Raw genomic sequence first — 16,388 nt, forward strand, 5'->3', positions numbered from 1 at the left:
ATCTCTTTCAAGTCTAAACAAGAGCTAAGTGGGATCAGAAAGATGAATCTCTTTAAAGCAAAACACCCCTTTAAAAAATTAATTTTTATAATGGACATTGGCTAACAAATAAGGTTGACAAGGCAAAATCCTTCCAGTTACACACATGTAGGTCTCTCAACTGTCTCTATCATTAAGTTTTTCATTTTATTTTTCACAGAACCTGGACTGAATATAAAGAGAAACACACCCGCTAGAAATAAAGATGTCGTTACTGCCAGTACTCTAACATATTATTTAACAACAACAACAAAAAAAATCCCACTGTATATATCTGAGCAATTGGTCAACTGTACCATAATCAAGTGACTTCTCTTAAAAAAAAAAAACCAAGCTATTCAGAAATGTGAAGTGTGTTAAGAGCCTAACTCAATGAAACTTTTAAGATCTCTGAGTACTTGAGAAAATTAATCTTTCCTGTGAAATGATTCTGAATTCAGTGTTATCATTACTTAAGCATGATAAAATCAATCCACATAGTATCATTAAAACAAGAAGAAACTAAGTACTGTAGTCATGAGAAAAGGCTATATTTTTGAGATGGAAATTACTGTTCATTCACATAGGAAAGAGGACCAGTGCCACTAGAGCATGAATTTGAAAAATATGAAATTTAATTTCTGTAAGTAAACACAATTTAACCCATAACTAGCCAATGGTTTATATTATCTCAATAGGCATGTAAAGGAGAAAATAAAGCTTACTTTACAAGAATGGCAGTCACTATTGCATTGTAGAAAGGAGTCTACCAATTTTGGAATATTGTCCATGTAACTCTTTCCACTTACCCTCAAACCTCCATCAAATTTCCTAACAAATATTAGTACAGTGCTTTCCATAAGCGCAAAGTAGGCATTTAATGAGCATTATTAGTGACAGTTATACTGAAAAAATAAACACTTGGAAAGGTTCTATTACTTAACCACTAAATGTAAATATAAATATGTTTTAGTCTCTTGACAATTCCAATAGCTAACATTTACCAGACTTTGGAAAGTTTGACTTCTTTTTTGTAATTATAACCAGAAAATTCAATCCTACAATTTAAATGCCAAAATTTTCAAGAAATTAGTAGACTAAATGGCCTAAATAATTTTCCGAAGATTTAAATAGATATAAACCAAATTTGTTTTTCTCTCTCAACATTCTACTTAAACACAGTAGTGGACTAGGATTTGCTTTATAATCACCAATGAGGTAAAAAAGGATGAGTTCACACAAAAGCAACATTAAAACATCTACTCGTCTTTTAAGTGGATTTATGTTGTGGTTGTACTATACCAACATTGAGGGAGAGTCTAGGCCCTGAAGAATACTATCATATCAGGGAAGTGAATTATTTAAATCACGAAGTGATTTTAAACAATTCAAAGAGCCTTAAAAGTGAAGAGGAAGGGACACATGCTTTAGGAACTTTAAATTTCTAAAACATGCTTTATTCATAATACTAAGAAAAATAGCTTTCCCCCAAATAAAGATACTTCCCAGTTTTATTACTAAACTTCAAAATCCCCAAGAAAAGAACCCTTTCAGATCTAAGTAATACACTTCTATCCATAAAAAATAACTTCTGCCAAAGGTAGCAAACCAACTAGCAAATAGAATTTGTTATTAAAGAACCCTGAGAGCCTCTTAAGGAATTTGGCGAGGTAGCAGACAGAGCTACCTGCGTACCCTAAACCAGGGCTTTCAACCTCAGCACTATCGATATGTGGGCAAGATAATCCTGCACATTATAGGATGTTTACCTAACAGCTTTGCTGGACTGTACTAATTAGATGCCAATAGCATCCCCACCTCCTTCCCACTCCAGCTATGAGGACCAGAACTGTCTCCGGGCTTTTCCAAATGTCTCCTGTGGGGATAATCAGCCCCAGCTGAGAAATCAGTGATAACAAAATATTTATCTATACCATTAGGGAGAATGTTTCTCTTGAACTGAAATCTCAAGGCCACACACAGTGCAGCATGATGTAAGAGAAGAAGAAACCAGCCTATCTAGGCCTGATAAATGTAGAATCAACTCTGGCAATCAATGACAAGACATGTAAAGGCCAGGGTTCCCTATAGCTCATTAAAGGTGTTTTTCTGGCCATTATGTAGCTTAAAATTTATGGTGTTGAGCCTTATGTTTTCACCATAATCAAAGAAACAGCTGAAGAATGAACAGATATTGGCATCCTTAAACCATTAAATCAATGAGTCAAAGAGTGTCCTAAAACGAATAGGATTTAGAAACATTCTATCACAGTAATGGATAAATAGAACAAACTGTATCCAAAGAATTCAAGAAAAAAAATTCAACCAAAAGAGGCATCCATAAACATCTCACTTCCTTTATGATCTATTCGCTGTGAAGCTTCTTTATTTTTTTTTAATTCACAATAATAACAAAAATCTCTTTGAAGTTCTTATCCTTATGAACCAGTGAAGACCACAGTGCTAATAGCTAACATGTTACAATCTTTGGAGGATACTTTGGAGGTATAATCTTTGGAGGCAACTATGGGCAAAAATTAAGCACCAAAGGCAAAAAAAGAAAGTAGAAAGGACTAATTACAAGAAAAAAATGTGGAGCAAGACTGGCATAGCACACAGTGCTCTTCTTCGTTCTAAAGAACATCTGTTTTATCTGCCAAAAAACTAACTTCAGAGAATCTATCACACAGCTCTACTTAGAAATGGGGTTAAAAGATCTTAACTCCTACTAACCTAAGTGTCTAAGCAAGGATGCCCTCACAGTGTGAATCCAATTATACCAGTCGCCTTTGGAAATGTATCCATAATCCCCTATTTACAGTCTCATCCTTTTTAAATGACCGAGAGTTTTTCATTCACCTTTATATATTATTGCTAAAAGTGTAACTTTCCAAGGAAAGTGATAAATAACTGAAGATCAGAGCTTAGAATGAAAAGATACCTTTAACCACAAGTACATAATTTCTACCATGAAATGTTAAAATCTAGAACTTACCCCAATGGCAGAAATCAGAAGAAACCACAAAGAGATTACTAGGATCCGCTAGGTATTTACTGAAGAGTTTTCCGAATTCCTGTTCTTTTGACTCACTCAGAGCTCCAACCAATACAGGAATAATGGTAAACTCATCCTTATGGCTTAAAGAAAACAGAAAGGAAAAAAAAAGTCATTTAAGAAATATAATAAAAATAGATTTCCAATGCTTGGCACTAAAAAGTGGAACATTTATTAACAGTGGTATGGATAATATACATAATGTTGTTGAATCCTTAAAATCTATAAATTAATATTTAAAGAAAACCATTTAAATATGAGAAGTACAGAATATTAAAACTATCTATGTAAATTACAGAAATGTACACTAGTTCTTTAGGTAAAGCAGCTTGGTAAACGAAGCTATTTTACTACTAACAATAACATCAAATATAAAAGTAAGCTCACGAAATCACTATCATCAATCTTCTCAACTACCCAGAAAAGCTACAATCATCGCTGCCCAATGCTTCTGCAGTTTAAAAGAGCATTAAATTTTTCCTTACTTAATTTAATTCTGATTGTAAACACCACCATTTCTGGCACTAGCTCTATAAACCTGCCAAGTGAGACCCACAAAACTTATCTTGGCTCCCAAAAGATTCACCAGCTGCACCTCACACCTAAACTAATTAAACAGATACAGGACACTCTGAAGATACAACTCAAATTTCACTGGCATCTAGGATGGACATAGAATTCAAGGAAATAGGTATTAATTTCTGGCAGCAAGAAAAAGATACCACGCCCATCCACAATGTCTACAGCATATTTACAAGTCCCTTTTTCACTCTACAGATTGAAAGATTTATGGAAAAGGAACAAAGCAAATTAAGAATAACCGTGACGGGCTATAGAAACAGACCTTTAAATTTTTTCATTGTAGTGAAATTTAACTTACATATATCCAATATTATTTATATTCTAAATGACCCCAGATTTGACATTGTAGAAACATGAGTCATGCTTGTCTGACTTGTTCTGAACAGGATAAAAAAAAAAAATCTTATGATAAATGGTTTTTAATATGATAATCTGGCACTTAATTGATACAGGACAAACAGAATTTAAAGAAGGGTCTGTAAAAAAAAAAACTAGGTTTAAGTATTTCCAAAATAAATGTTAGCTCAGCTTCATAAAGCTAAATTCAGGGCACCCAAGCGCCTCCCCCAAAAAGGCCCCCTTACCCTTGTCAATTGCGAAATAAACAGATCATACAGATCTCCAGTCCCTCTGCAATGCAGGGGCTTCTTGGGCAGAATCTGCATCTATGGAGTAAGAAAAAAACAGGAAGCTGGCAGAGGAAGCTGCCATGGGATATCTCTTTCTATGATTCTTACCACTGTGCTTCACAACTGCGTGAATGAATAGGGGCTTTTCAGTAAGGTAAGAGTGATTATCATATGAAAGAAAAGAATTTGTGCTCTAGAAAAAAATTCAAGAAGATTGTTATGAGTTGTTCTAACTTCAAGTACTACCTACATAAATAAAAACACTAAGATCATTAAAATGAAACAGTAGGGAAGCAGAGTATAAAAAAAAACAAGAAGTCAGAAGAAATGGGTTCAAGTACTATCTCTATCACATACAAACAAATGTTGATTGCAAAGATAAGTTACTAACCTAAAAATTTATCTTATTTGTAAAATGATCATAATTACAATATCTAATTCATAAAACTGTTAAAAAGTGAGGAATACTGTAAGAAAAGTACTGTCAGTGTTAATTTACTCTGAAGAAGCATCACAAGTCTACTCTGTAAGAGCTACCAAACCACTCAGTTAACCTCAGTTTGAGCTATCTATACAGGGGTAAAAGTCTCATACTGAGAAATCCAACCTCTGAATTAAGATTCATCTATCTACCTCTTTGCCATTTCGCTTTTTAAAAAATTATTGTTACTACTGTTCTCTATCCCCACAAAGCATAAATCAAAGAAGAGAGCATTTGGCTTTGAAATGTGACATTCCTATAAAAAGTCCAGAATCCAAGTTGTGAAGCTGGTCTTCCTAGCGAAAGAGTATAAAATCTTGCCCTCAAACAACAATTATAAAACTGAATAAAACTGTCCAAAAAACAACCATTTTGTGCTCTGAAAATCAAGCAAAGGCCAAAAAATACAATGAGAAGAGTTAATTCCTGAAAAATAACGTTTTTGAGAAGAACAGTGCAAGCCTGGCACCTTACCAGGAACTGCCTCAATCCTCCCTCCTTCAACATTATGGTAAATGCAAGGTGAGGCTGGCAATGAAAAACCAACAGCTTTGCTGTTGAAGGAGGCTGACTTTGGCTTGGGGCAGAGAACAGAATACCCAGACCCAACAGGAAACAGAAAATCCTGCCACTTTTGTAGCCTGAAATGACCACACCATTTGAGCCAAGCCACAAACCTGAGGACTACCTAGAAACCTAATAGGGAGGTCCTAGGAAGGAGAGAGCCATATAGGGAGGGATAGGATAAATTCACAAGTTCTGAGAAGATGCCCTGGCTGAACAGGAGGCAGCACATGTGTGCAGGGGAGGTCCAGAAGGCTGAAGCTCCACCCAAATGCCAGGGAACCGGGAGAATGAGAGCAAGCACAAAGGCGAGTGGAGACCTGAGGGACAATAAGCTCTTACACATCCCTGGCTGCCTGGAAACAAGGGATGCGTACAAGCACTGGGAGACCAGAGAAGACCCAAGAGAAAGAAAAAGAGGCAAACTTGAAAACTTCTAATGTTCTCCCCAAAACACTCACAACCCACCAGCACACGGTGAAAGCTATATAGGCCCAAGGCATTTAAACACAACTTCCAAACAAACAGTAGCTAGCACCAAGCAGTGCAGACACCAGGGAGAACTCTAGATCGAGCTGAAAACAAGTAAGAATGTTTTAAAAGCTGAGGAGATGCATCAATAGCCAAACACTGGAACAAAGATTCTGCAGACAGAGTCTATGAAAGGTACCTTTTTTAAAAAATGAGGGCTTCCCTGGAAGCTCAGTGGTAAAGAATCCACCTGTCAATGCAGGAGGTTCAACAGCTGGTCCAGGAAGATCCCACATGCCTCAGAGCAACTAAGTTTGTGTGCCACAACTACTGAGCCCGTGCCCAGCAGCCTGGGAGCTGCAACTACTGAAGCCTGCAAACCCTAGAGCCTATGCTCCACAAGAGAAACCACTGCAGTGAGAAGCCCATGCACCACAACAAAGAGCAGCCCCTGTCTGCTGCGACTAATAAAGCAAGGAAGACCCAGGACAGCCAAAAATAAATGCATGCATGAATGAAACCATCACCACTATCATCTGAAGAAAAAAATTGATAAAATTACAATAAAGTTGCTATAATATACTGTACTATGTAAAAGTTCAGTTTCAAGGAAAAAAAAATTCAGAGCCAAAGAACAAGGAAACTGTAACCCATTCTTGGGAGCAAGGAGAGAGCTAGCAGAGGCTGTATTCAAGTGGAATTGGATATTAGATTCAGCAGACAGATTTTAAAATTATATGCTCAATCACTCAGTCGTGTCCGACTCTTTGCAGCCCCATGGACTGTAGCCCACCAGGCTTCTCTGTCCATGGAATTTTCCAGGCAAGAATACTGGAGTGGGGTATCTTTTCCTACTCCGGGGGATCTTCCTGACCCAGGAACTGAACCAGCATCTACTACACTGGCAGGCAGATTCTTTACCACTAGCATCACCTGGGAAGCCCCTAAAGTTATTATAAATATGTTTAAAGAAATAAAGGAAACTATGCTTTAAAAAGTTTAATGTATACATATACACAATGACTACAGCAAATATCAACAAAGAAATGTAAACCATTAAAAAGAACCAAAGGGAAATTTTGGAGTTGAAAAGTATAACTGAAATGAAAAATTCACTATATGGTCTGAAGAGGAGAATCAATATTACAATAAAGAATCAGTAAAATTAAAGACAAAATAAGTTATCCAATCTGAAGAACAGAGGAAAAAAAAGACTGAAGAAAAATGAATAGGGCAGTGGAGACGTGTTCACAACATCAAATACAACAGGATGCACACAATGAGAGTCCCACAAAAGTTACAGGAAAAAAGTTAGAAAAAATAATGGCTGAAAACTTTCCAAGTTTCATGAAACATTTATCTAGAGATCAAAAACACTCAACAACCCAAAGTAGGTAAGTATAAAAAGATTGCCAACCTAGATACAGCACAACGAACTGACGAAAACCAAAGACAAAGAGAAAATCGTGAAAGCAGCAAAAAGACAATGACTCATTACCTACAGGATAGTCTTTTCAACAGATAGTACTGGGATAATTGCATAATCCATAGGACAAAAAGTGAAGTCAGACCTTTACCTCGTACCATACACAAATTGGATCATAGACACAACTATATTATAAGCTAAAATTGTAACACTTAAGAGAACAGGGTTCAGCAAACATCTTTTGAAATGGGCCATACTAGGTTTTCTGGGCTATACAATCTTTTTAGCAACTTCTCAACTGCTACAGTAAAAAGAAAGCAGCCATAGTCAATAGGCAAATGAATGGGTGTGTCTATGCTCTGATAAAACATTACAGTAACAAGCTGTCAGTGAGATATGGTCTGCAGGTTGTGTTTGCTGACCATGTTCAAGAAGAGAAAATCTATGTAACCCTAGATTAGGCAAAGATTTCTTGATATCAAAAGTGGAATCCATACAAGAAAAAAAAAGAAATAAAGAAACTGAATCCATCAAGAACATCTGCTCTTCAATAAACACCATTAAGAAAACAAACAGATAAGATATACCATGGGAAGAAATCTTTGCATATCAATAAAAAACTTATGTCCAGAATACAAAAATCTCTCATAACTAAGTTAAAAGATAAATTATCAAATTAAAACTAGGGCAAAATATATGAACAGACATTTCACAAAAGAAGATACACAAATGACTATCATATGAAAACTTGCTCAACTTCACAAGTCACTGGGGAGATGGCAAACTAACACCACAGTCAGCTTACACTACACATCTGTCAGAAGGGTTGTAATGTAAAGACTGACAATACCAGGTATTGGCCAGAATATGGAGAAACAGAACCCTCATGCTTTGTACCCTAGAATATAAAATGGTCCCATCACTATGAAAAACACAGACTTATCATATGACTCAGCAATTCCATTCACAAGTACCTATTCAAGAGAAATGAAAACATATATTCATATAAAGACTTGTACAAGAATGTTTATAACATTATTCCTAACAGCCAAAAATGAAGATGATCCAAATGCCCATCAACTGGTGAATGGTTAAACAAAATGGGGCACAGTCATACAATGGAATATCCACTTGGCAATAAAAAATGAATGAACCGTTAATACACAATGCAACGTGGATGAATCTCAAGAACAGTATGCTAAGTGAAAAAGGACCGACACAAAGGACTACATATTGTATGATTCCATTTATTTAAAATTTCCAAAAAATACAAATCTACAGAGAAAGAAGGTAATGGGTACCTGAGGTTGAGAATAGAAGCAGAAATTGTCCTCAAATGAACACAAGGTCTCTTTTTTGGGTGATAAAAATGTTAAAACTAGATTGTGAGGGACTTCCCTAGTGGTCTAGGGGCTAAGACTCCATGTGCCCAATGCAGGGAGCCCAGGTTTGATCCCTGGTTAAAAAACTAGATCCCATATGCTGCAGCTAAAGATCCTACATGCTATAACTAAGATCCAGTCCAGCCAAATAAATAAATAAAAATAAACAAAATATTCTTTTTAAAAAAACTAGATTGTGAAAATGTCTGCACAAATCTATAAACTCATCAAAAATTTTACAGGATATAAATTCATACTTCAAGCTTCAATAAAACTGTTAAAAAAAGAAAGAAAATCCATCTCTGCTACCTGCAGCAGGTTACTTACACTATCTATCATCTGTCATCCATAAAAACAAAGTTAATAAAACCCACCTTACAAAATACCTACGAGCACTTTAGTAATACAGATGAAAGTTTTAGCCCTTATTTTTCTGTCCTATGCCTTAATCCAGGCTGTGGAAAATTACTGTATCCAAGATGTGTAACAAACAAAAAAACTGAAATCACAGAACCAATAGTGAAGCACTCTCCTTAAAAACAAACAATATCACTCTATATCACCAATGCTTTTACTGGTACAGAGTACAAAAAAGTCTAAATTCTAATGTAAATATTCTAACATAAAAATGTGAATTCTGTAGCTAACACAGTTCTATAGTTAATGTTATAGTTAATAACACTATATGAACATCTGAAACTTGGTAAGCGTAGATTTTAAAAGTCCTCATCAGAAGAAAAATATGAATTCTAATATGAATATTCTAAGTGATAAGAAGATCATTTAAACGGCAGTTTTCACGAAATTAGCGGCATATAAATAACTGAAATCTTATAAGTGATGACATTTTAAACTAGATCAAATACTGTATACAAATAGTTATTTGATTATTCTTTCCATGGCATTTATTTGAACATTTCTCCTGTGAACAACATTGATGAACACGAGAATTTTCTTTTCTATACAAATCCTTCCAACTTTCCAAAGATTTTAGAAGCAGTCTAGAGCTTCTCAGGTGAGAATTTTTAAAAAATCATAACTAAGCCAGTCAAAAGAAAAGCTATTCTTATCTCTAAGATGCTGAAGCTGTTGCCACAATAGCGCTATATAATTTATTCTCCTCTCCTCTTTTAGATAGAAAATATTCATAGGAGGAAAAAAGAGAGGACAAAACATATGTAGATAAATACTAAAAGTCTACTCTGATAAAAATAAAATATACTCCAATCTTCTCAAATGTCTTATGGTACCTCTTGCTCATCCTTTTCATGGTCACAGAAACAAAAACTGTTCCATTACAATCAAAAATGAAATTTTATTTATTTTGGAGATACTCCATGCTCTGTAATTCTAAAAAATGCTCTCTTCCTGATATACAGGTACTAATCCAAAGGAATCTTCTATGTTCATGAAAAAGAGAAACTGAGCAATATACAAAGAAAACATACGTTTGCTCTAAAATCTCAATAAATGACAATTTAAAAAAACAAGATATATGCAGAAATACACGACCAGGAGTATGAAAGTCAAAGGGTAAGAACACATGTGAAAATCGCACTGCTCTTGTGGCTGTCATTTAAGCTGGATGGGGGTGGAAAATCTCAGGCTGTTTTCTATGCCCATAGACAAGTCATTCCACCCTGTTAAAGAGTAACTACATAAGAGCATACCTTACTTTTTCTCTGATCATTTTAAATAGTTGAAGACCTTGACTGAGGCCAAATCAGAAAGGAAAGAAGAATCTTAAGACCTAGTACAAACCTAAACTATAAAGGAGTTAAAATGGTATTCAGGTGAATCAAAAATTCACAAAGTTGGAATGGCAATACGGCAGCCTGGAACTGGGAAAGTGGCAAGGGAATTCTGCAACTGGGTTAAATTCAGCAGACTTGTTGCGGAAATCCTTAGAAAGTCCTATGTGTAAGACTGGCCTTTGGGTACCTAGCAACTTGGATTCTGCAATGTTATTTAGGTGGATTAAGGCTCTTTTTACCCACTTGGGACATAGTACCAGCTTGCCTAGATTGTTAATATATTATGTGATTATGGCAATGCTTTCCTTCTGCAAGTTTCAGTATAGCTTTATAGTCTTAGTTTTATGTCTATATGACTAGCCCCTAACAAAAATCCTGGATTTAGAATCTTAAAGCAGGCGTCCCTGGCCAGAAGCACTGTATACGTGTTACAGTGCTGGAGGAACCACGTTCTGTTCGGCCCACCCCTATGGGACGGAGAATGCTGGAAGGCTACATTCGGATTCCTCCAGATTGTGCTCGACACGCCTTTTGTCCCTTGCTGGTCCTGCTGCGTATCACATCTTTTCTAATAAACCAGAGTCCTCATACATCTATGAGTCCTTCAACTGAGGCTGGTCGTGGAACTCTCAAAAACGGTGTTAAAGGCACAGAGACGGAAAGGAATCATAACGTGGAGTTTCAGGGAACCCTACGTGGGAGAACTCCGCTAATCTTTTCCTCTTGATCAAATTCACCTTCAACGACAGGGATACACATACAGATTAAATGCAGAATACTGTGACTCACTGTGAGAAAGAATAAACTAGAAAGACCCAGAAGACATCAGGCAGAGCCAAAGAAAATGGGGGAAAAGAGAGGGAAAGGGAGAAGGGAAACTGTCAATGACAACTAAAATTAACATTTAAGTCATTATAAATCTTTACTGTTTGATCAGGTAAGGGAATACAGTGAGACTATCAAAATTAATTTCAAAGGGTATACCTTTCTGAATTTCCATTCTGGTACGAAAACTAGTAAAAAGAGATTTTACAAGGGCAGGTGTATTTCAGGTACCAGAGAATCTTACTGAACTCTATTATGGAAACGCAACTGTTTGAAGCAAAACAGTAGTATGGTGAACTGGCCCAAGTCAGCTTTCAGAATTATGGTCACACCAGTATTTTTTACAGAAACATTCCAGTATTTCGATGGAAACAAGTCAACATTTCCATGCCCTATGTTCTCCTAAAATTGTATCTGGTTTACACCAAAAAGTTAACATCTTGACCATCTCTGATAATTGTATACTCTTACACATTAAAAGTATTTTAAATTATTTTACTCTCCCACACAGAAATATTTACCGAGTTTTCTTCATTGTCCCATAATCTGCTCAGTTTTAGCCATCATTACTTTAGTCCAAAGCCTCCATAATTTCTAAACTATTTCTATCAACCTCCTCCAACTCTAATTCATCCTTCACAGTACCATTATGCCATCGAAGAAGAATACTCTTACAGTCAAGCTCTAATCATCACCCTCCTTCTCAAGAACATTCACTAGCTCTATAACAATCAGGGAATAAAATACAAATATCTTAAAATGACATTCAATGCCCTTCATAATCCTGTCCCAACCAACCATTCCAGCTTTCTAATCTTGGCCCTCTTACTCTCTGCACCTACAAGGTCACCTACTCAGATGGTTCCAGCCCCATGTTGGTACCATATATGTGCAAAAGGTCAGATAAGGTATATGATAACAAGAAGTGGCAGGATCAACATCAAACTGAAAACATTCATATCTGTGAAAAACTTTTTCTACCTATGCAGGTCAAACAAAAGTCATCTAGAGACAGACCTCAGATACTAACCCAGACTTCTGTAACTTCCACAAACTAAGTCAGGTAGGTTCCTGCTCTTAAAATTAGCTTTCTTACTTCCACATTTTATATTTACAGTATTCTGTTTCCAACAGAAAATTCTGCCTCATTCTGTGAAAACTACAGTCATCCTCAAAGTACACCCAAATATCATCTTCTTCATAATTCTTCTCTGTGCTCCCCTAACTCAGCTGTCACCTTCATCCCTTTTTTTCTGCTTCTATAAACTCTTCAATTATACTTATTACATTTTGAATTATATTACATTTATTTATATACAGTTCTTATTCCTCCAACTGGACTATATGCTGAGGAAACACACAATATTGACTTATTTTTGCATCACTCATCATTCCCTGCATAATTAAGCAACTCTACTTATATCTGAAAAATTCAGATTAACCAAATTTTTAAATTTTGAAGGTTCAATTCAGTTTAGTCACTCAGTCATGTCCGACTCTTTGCGACCCCATGAACCACAGCATGCCAGGCCTCCCTATCCATCACCAACAGCCGGAATCTACCCAAACCCATGTCCACTGAGTCAGTGATACCATCAAACCATCTCACCCTCTGTCATCCCCTTTCCTCCTGCCCCCAATCCCTCCCAGCATCAGAGTCCTTTCCAATGAGTCAACTCTTCGCATGAGGTGGCCAAAGTATTGGAGTTTCAGCTTTAGCATCAGTCCTTCCAATGAACACCCAGGACTGATCTCCTTTAGGATGGACTGGTTGGATCTCCTTGCAGTCCAAGGGACTCTCAAGAGTCTTCTCCAACACCACAGTTCATAGCATCAATTCTTCGGCACTCAGCTTTCTTGATAGTCCAACTCTCACATCCATATATGACTACTGGAAAAACCATAGCCTTGACTAGATGGACCTTTGTTGACCAAGTAATGTCTCTGCTTTTTAATATGCTCTCTAGGTTAGTCATAACTTTCCTTCTAAGGAGTAAGCGTCTTTTAATTTCATGGCTGCAATCACTATCTGCAGTGATTTTGGAGCCCCCCCCAAAAAAGGTAAATATCTTTAAAACAATCAAATCTTTACATCAATAACTAGTAAAACTGGACAGGGAGGAATTACCACTATGGAGCTAAAATGAGTTTTGCTTACTAGCCTACTTAATTACTCCCTATAAATAAAATACATTATTCTTAATTTGAGATTAATAGAAACACTGGAAAAGGAAACACCTCTTCTGTGTTCTTGAGGAGGTGGCAAAGATAAAACACATCCTTTGTCCAATCCAAAACAGCAAGTTTTAAATAATAAAATCAGAGCCACGAACTGGTAATAAGTCTTTCAAAAAGAAGGAAAACGATATAGTTCATAAGCTCATATCGACATAGAAAAAAAGAAGCACATTAGAAAGGAATAAAAGAATTTAAAATGACATCTTTATTTCATTTTTATTATCCTTAATTGATCTAACATAATGATTTGTTCAAAATAATACAGCAATAATGAGCTTGGTAATTATAGTTTATGAATGATAACAATGTTATAAGGGATAAGAACAAGAAATTGCAAATAATGTGAGATACCTGCACTGCATGAATCAGTACAGTGTTATTTGAAAGTATACTTGCATCAGTTGCAAATGTACATTGCAAACTTCACAGCAACCACTAAAGAGAGTAAAAAGAAGTGTAACCTATGCTAAGAGATGAAAGAAAATGAACTTGCATTAAATGTTCAATTAAAATCAGAGGAAAAAGAAAAAGAGAGTAAGAAAAGAAAGAACAAGAACAGTGAATAGAAAATGGTAAAAAATGTAACAGATATTAATCCAACAATATCAATAATCTTTTAACAGGTGAGTGGAAAGGTAAGTTTTCATTCCAATCCCAAAGAAAGGCAATGTCAAAGAAGGCTCAAACTACCACACAACTGCACTCATCTCACATGCTAGGAAAGTAATGCTCAAAATTCTCCAAGCCAGGCTTCAGCAATTCATGAACCATGAACTTCCAGATGTTCAAGCTGGTTTTAGAAAAGGCAGAGGAACCAGACATCAAATTGCCAACATCCGCTGGATCATCAAAAAAGCAAGAGAGTTCCAGAAAAACATCTATTTCTGCCTTACTGACTATGCCAAAACCTTTGACTATGTGGATCACAATTAACTGTGGAAAACTCTGAAAGAGATGGGAATACCAGACCACCTGACCTGCCTCCTGAGAAACCTATATGCAGGTCAGGAAGCAACAGTTAGAACTGGACATGGAACAACAGACTAGTTCCAAATAGGAAAAGGAGTACGTCAAGGCTGTATATTGTAACCCTGCCCATTTAACTTATATGCAGAGTACATCATGAGAAATGCTGGGCTGGAGGAACTACAAGCTGGAATCAATATTGCCAGGAAAAATATCAATAACCTCAGATATGCAGATGACACCACCCTTATGGCAGAAAGTGAAGAAGAACTAAAGAGCCTCTTGATGAAAGTGGAAGAGGAGAGTGAAAAATCTGATTTCAAACTCAACATTCAAAAACTAAGATCATGGCATTGGGTCCCATCATTTCATGGCAAATAGGTGGGGAAACAGCAGAAACAGTGGCTGACTTTATCTTTTTGGGCTCCAAAATCACTGCAGATGGTGATTGCAGCCATGAAATGAAAAGATGCTTACTCCTTGGAAGGAACGTTATGACCAACCTAGACAGCATATTAAAAAGCAGAGACATTACTTGGTCAACAAAGGTCCCTCTAGTCAAGTCTGTGGTTTTTCCAGTAGTCATGCATGGATGTGACAGTTGGTCTATAAAGAAAGCTGAGCACTGAAGAATTAATGGTTTCTAACTGTGGTGTTGGAGAAGACTCTTGAGAATCCCTTGGACTGCGAGGAGAGCCAACCAGTCCATCCAAAGGACATCAGTCCTGGGTGTTCATTGGAAGGACTGATGTTGAAGCTGAATCTCCCTATACTTTGGCCACCTGATGCGAAGCACTGACTCATTTGAGAAGACCCTGATGCTGGGAAAGACTGAAGGCAGGAGGAGAAGGGGACAACAGAGGATGAGACGGTTGGATGGCATCACCGACTCAATGGACATGGGTTTGGGTGGACCCCGGGAGTTGCTGATGGACAGGGAGGCCTGGTGTGCTGCGGTTCATGGGGTTTCAAAGAGTCAGACATGACTGGGCCACTGAACTGAATCCAATGATATCAATACTCTTTTAATAGGTGAGTGGAAAAACTGACACCGCCATAAAATGGGCTATTATTCAACAACAAAGGAAAACAAGCTACCAAGCCATAAAAAGACTTGGAGGAATTTTGATAATATATTACTAAGTTCAAAAAGTCAACCTGAAAAAGCTACATATTACATGATTCCAACTACACGATATTCCAGAAACTATATGGCTATGAAAACAATAAAAAGATCAGTAGTTACCAGGGGTCAGATGGAGGTGGAGTGAAGAGAGAAGATGAATAGGTAGAACACAGGGGATTTTTAGGACAGTAAAACTACTCTACATGGGACTATTAAAGGTTGAGAGACATGAAATGAAGCATTTGGCAAAGCCAAAGACTATACTAACACAAAAGAGTGAATCCTAATTAAACTATGAACTTTATTTAATAATCATGTATCAATACTGGTTCCTCAATTTTAACAAATACATTATACTAATATAAGATATTAAGAACAGGAAAAAGTTCAGTTATTAGTAATTAATACCATACAAGGCATTTGGTATTTGATAGTAGTTTTCTCACTCAGGGAACTCAAAAATATAATTAATAAGAATAAACACAAGAAATTATAAGAGTTAGGCTTAACAATCTGGATAAACTATACAAAATCAATATTTTTTTTAATATATATAATGGTATAAGTACTGAGTTGTCAAATCCTAACCACAGTGAATTTCTAAGATTGACTTGAACCTAAAATCTAAGATGAAAGATTTAAATACAGTATACTGTGCTTTCAAGCTGTCCATGTTACAAAAATATTAGCAGTAACAAAAACTACTATATGGCTAAAAATGTAATATTTTTACAGTGAACATAAGTATTTTTACAGGGCCATATTTCTCAAACACTTCAAAAGTTACTAAAGAATTGTACTATTTACTTTGCACATTTTTCTGAACAAAAAAGGACTAAAACTGAGGCAAAGGAATTGTTCTATATCTTGA

At 36.2% G+C, this 16,388-nt stretch overlaps 1 protein-coding gene across 2 annotated transcripts in view; it reads right to left on the reverse strand.

Moving 5' to 3' along the window:
- The window catches only part of MEMO1 (mediator of cell motility 1), a 110,850-nt gene that overhangs the window by 17,249 nt on the left and 77,213 nt on the right, over positions 1–16,388 (reverse strand). For both annotated transcript variants that reach the window (XM_052648314.1, XM_052648313.1), the window contains exon 6: positions 3,014–3,156. In XM_052648314.1, the coding sequence (XP_052504274.1) occupies positions 3,014–3,156 (143 nt within the window). The remainder of the gene's footprint in view (positions 1–3,013; positions 3,157–16,388) is intronic.

Source organism: Budorcas taxicolor, chromosome 11, assembly GCF_023091745.1.
Source record: "Budorcas taxicolor isolate Tak-1 chromosome 11, Takin1.1, whole genome shotgun sequence".
Taxonomy (NCBI): domain Eukaryota; kingdom Metazoa; phylum Chordata; class Mammalia; order Artiodactyla; family Bovidae; genus Budorcas; species Budorcas taxicolor.